At 38.5% G+C, this 3,951-nt stretch overlaps 1 protein-coding gene across 2 annotated transcripts in view; it reads right to left on the bottom strand.

Moving 5' to 3' along the window:
• LOC146376506 (monocarboxylate transporter 13) overlaps window positions 1-2,520 on the bottom strand; it is a 5,832-nt gene extending 3,312 nt beyond the window's left edge. Inside the window, exons 1-3 of one of the 2 annotated variants that reach the window (XM_084946544.1) lie at window positions 2,412-2,520; window positions 211-441; window positions 1-135 (exon numbers count right to left, since the gene is read on the bottom strand). The exon at window positions 1-135 is cut by the window's left edge and continues 9 nt beyond it. In XM_084946544.1, the coding sequence (XP_084802670.1) occupies window positions 1-135; window positions 211-412 (337 nt within the window). In that variant the 5' untranslated portion in view covers window positions 413-441; window positions 2,412-2,520. The remainder of the gene's footprint in view (window positions 136-210; window positions 442-2,411) is intronic. The other variant, XM_084946545.1, reaches the window with a different exon arrangement.
• Window positions 2,521-3,951: the final 1,431 nt, after the last annotated feature.

Genomic DNA, 3,951 nt, shown 5'->3' with positions numbered 1-3,951 from the left:
TGCCCATGGTGAGGTAGAGCCAGGGCAAACTGAGGTCCAGTGAAGCCAGCACCATTCCTAAGGTAGCCAGCAAGCCTCCAAGCATGATGACTACTCTCTGAGAAAACTGTAAGGTCATCGCACTGGCTGCTGGAGCTGCAGAGAGAATAACAATGGCTCTACGAAAACTCCTTTGGTTTAAAAACAACAGATTGAAAACCACTTATTTACCTCCTAGATGAAGCATAGCAATTGTTGTGGAGGTCACCCAAGAGGTGGTGCTGGCCTGTACTCCGAAGTGATTCTGGATTTCAATGAAGAAGTGTCCAAAGTTTTTGAGAACAGCAGCAGTAAGGCCCATGGTGAAGAAGGCTGACATGACCACCAACCAGCCATACCCGCCGTCGGGGGGTTCAACTTTTCTGGACTTCATCTTTTAAAATTTTTCTGCAGGCTTTTGTCCTGCAGATGAAAAAATCTCCAGTTACGGCGGTGATCAGAAACTTCTCAGAAGTGAAAAACTATACAACTGTATGAGTGACTACACAGGGGTGTGTCTAAAGGGAGTGTATGGGGTGGCACAACCCTCTCTGAAAGCTCTTGTCTCTTCTCGCTGTAGGCTACTATGTATTAAGTTGGATTATGACTTTTACTTAAGAAAAAGAATTCCAACATTTTAAGGTAAAAAGCAGGTATCATGCAGAAACTGTTGCTGTGAAGGACTTTTCTGCTTGTTTTTTTAATGTATTTTGTTAGAGAAATAGCAGTTGGTGACGTGTTGTGCTTCACTTGTGATTTTCCAGTTTATCAAGATAATCTTGGCACAGTGGCGTATTCAGATGAGGAATCTGCTTGTTAAAGCAAACAAACAGGACAACCTTCAAACTGGAGAGTCTGCTGCTGACATAAATGAACCTCCTTACCTGTATGCTGATGCGGAGATGTGGATAAAAAAAGGGTGACTCGATGCAGATTATGCTTCACAGAAAACAAAAAAAGTCCATCTTCAAAGCAGAGGTTTTTCTGAGTTTGATATGATATTTATTTAAACTTATATTTTTAAAACTGATAGCACTTTGTGCTGTTGAAATTTGAGCTCATTTTATATTAAATATTAATGGTATGTGGAGGAGGGTATTTATATGGAAGCCCGTTTCCGCCACTAAAAAAAAAAAAAAAAAAAGGATCCATAACTCAAAATTTCGAGTTATTTTCTCGAAATTCCGAGTTATTTTCTCAAAATTCCGAGTTATTTTCTCGAAATTTCAAGTTACTTTCTCGAAATTTCGACATATTAACTCGAAATTTCGATTTATTAACTCAAAATTTTGAGAAAAGCAACTCGAAATTTCGAGTTAGCGCTGCCAATCAGTAATCTACGTGAATGACGTCATTTCCTTGTTACCCGGAAGCTGAAGCCCTCAGCTACAAATGCTACAGCTAAGCTACCGGTATTACATCCAGTCGTGAATGCACAGATTGCTGAGTGTTTTCAGCCTGGCTTCACAAATGATGAAATCCCTGTGTTATTAGCTGAATCACATGGTGTTACTATCAGCAAACGTACTCGCGAAAGCGCCAATTTGTTGGGATCCGTTTTTGAGTGCAAGGTCCGCTGCGCCATATGCTTCCGGGTAACAAGAAAGCGACCTCATTCACGTATATTTTTGATTGGCAGAGCTAACTCGAAATTTTGAGAAAAGTAACTCGAAATTTCGAGTTATGGATACTAGCTGTTTTGTTTTTATTTAGTGGCGGAAACGGGCTTCCATATATTTAAGTCTTGCATATTAAAACTTTTGTTACATTTAATTGCATCATCTTTATCTGAGGAGGAAAATCCGAGAGTGAGAATATTGTGCATATTAATTTTATTAAATATACATTACAGTGTTCTTGTAAAAGCTGTGGCTATAATAACTGCAAATAATTATTCTATAAAACGTACACAGACAGGAACATGCTCATGTTTTTGTTTTGGGAATATGCTTATCTTACATTTCAAATTATTATAAGTTTATATGCCTCACGCTTGTTAAAGAGTCTTTTTAGAGGTATTTAAATGCTCTAAATACTTTTCTGTGGGTGCCGCCCCACTTGAAAAGTCCTGGACACGCCCCTGGTACTCAGTACTTGTTTCTTTTATTGGCAAAAGAAAGGTTTGTCTGATTAAGCATGTATTACGGGGTTAATTAATTACATTTTATTATACAAAAACTTGTATCATCCCTATTGTTGTTGTTTTTTTAAAATATTTATTTCTACCATTTGCAGCCCGGTTTCACAAGCTTAGCTCCCAATGAGCGGACTAAACATTTAAAATAATGTTCGATCAGCATCATTTGTCTTATTGTCTACAAGGCTGGTACACTCACTACGTCTCCTTCACGTTAAAGGTATTGAGTTTTAAACAGAAAAAAGTGGAAAATCACCTGCCAAGCTAACGTCCTTCCCCGGGTCTTCTCGGAATATCTGCTGCTAACATACAGGTGTTGTGCCCAAAAGTGATTGTCTGCCAGAAACTGATTGCCGTCCGCGGGAGCGCGCGCAGCTGCTTAAAGCTGCAGCGCCCGGATTACTTGCGTTGCCAGCTACTTCCGTGCAACTGATATAACGGGGGGGGGGGGGGCAAACAAACACATTTATGCCTTTGTTATTAGGCAAAGGTATGCATTTATGGAACTTTAACGTTTCTTGTAACTGAATTATGACGCTTCTCAGAACGTTGCTTTCAGTGTGTAGCGCAGTCACGAATGACTACACGCATCACGATGGAATAATTAATGCCTACAGGTTTAGTATGTCTACTCTCGTTGTTCATATTTGTTATAAGACTGTCGAATAGTAGTTAAAACAATAAAGACCTATTGTGCCAGTATCACCATGACTCTTTCTTGTTTGTTCAGAATAACGACTGAGAACATGGCATTTTAGCGCTACCAAGAAGTGATTGTGGCCTATAACTTGTCACTGAAACAATATTTCGGCTTCAAACTTGTTGGATATATTCCAGAAGGGTCACATGTGATATATTATATCCCAAAAACTCTCCAAGAACTGCTGAATAACTTTTAAAAGAACATTAATACCGATAATATGCCATTTTCAGCCTGCCAAAAAGTGATTGTGGACTATATCTTGTCACTGAAACAATATTTCTGCTTCAAACTAGGCGGATGTCATTCAGAAGGGTCATATGTCAAATATTACATCTCAAGCAGTCCCTTAGAACTGCTGGATAACCTTTAAAGGAACATTAACATTGATAATATGCCATTTTCAGCCTGCCAAAAAGTGATTGTGGCCTATATCTTGTCACTGAAACAATGTTTCTGCTTCAAACTTGGTGGATGTCATTCAGAAGGGTCCTATGTGACATATTATATCTCAAACAGTCTATTAGAACTGTTGAATAACTTTTAAAGGACCATTAATACCCATAATATGCCATTTTCGACCTGCCAAAAAGTGATTGTGGACTATAACTTGTCACTGAAATACTATTTCTGCTTCAAACTTGGTGGATGTCATCCAGAAGGGTTACATGTGACATATTATATCCCAAACACTCTCCAAGAACTGCTGAATAACTTTTAAAAGAACATTAATACTGATAATATGCCATTTTCAGCCTGCCAAAAAGTGATTGTGGCCTATATCTTGTCACTGAAACAATATTTCTGCATCAAACTTGTTGGGTATCATCCAAAAGGATCATATGTGGCACATCAAACTAGGCGGATGTCATTCAGAAGGGTCATATGTCAAATATTACATCTCAAACAGTCCCTTAGAACTGCTGGATAACCTTTAAAGGAACATTAACATTGATAATATGCCATTTTCAGCCTGCCAAAAAGTGATTGTGGCCTATATCTTGTCACTGAAACAATATTTCTGCATCAAACTTGTTGGGTATCATCCAAAAGGATCATATGTGGCACATCATATCCCAAACAGTCTCTAGGAAAT

The sequence above is a fragment of the Perissodus microlepis genome, chromosome 12, assembly GCF_051167445.1.
Source record: "Perissodus microlepis isolate ML-2025 ecotype Zambia chromosome 12, ASM5116744v1, whole genome shotgun sequence".
Classification (NCBI taxonomy): Eukaryota; Metazoa; Chordata; class Actinopteri; order Cichliformes; family Cichlidae; genus Perissodus; species Perissodus microlepis.
Note: the sequence above shows the minus strand (reverse complement) of the source record. Positions and strands in the feature narration are given on the sequence as shown.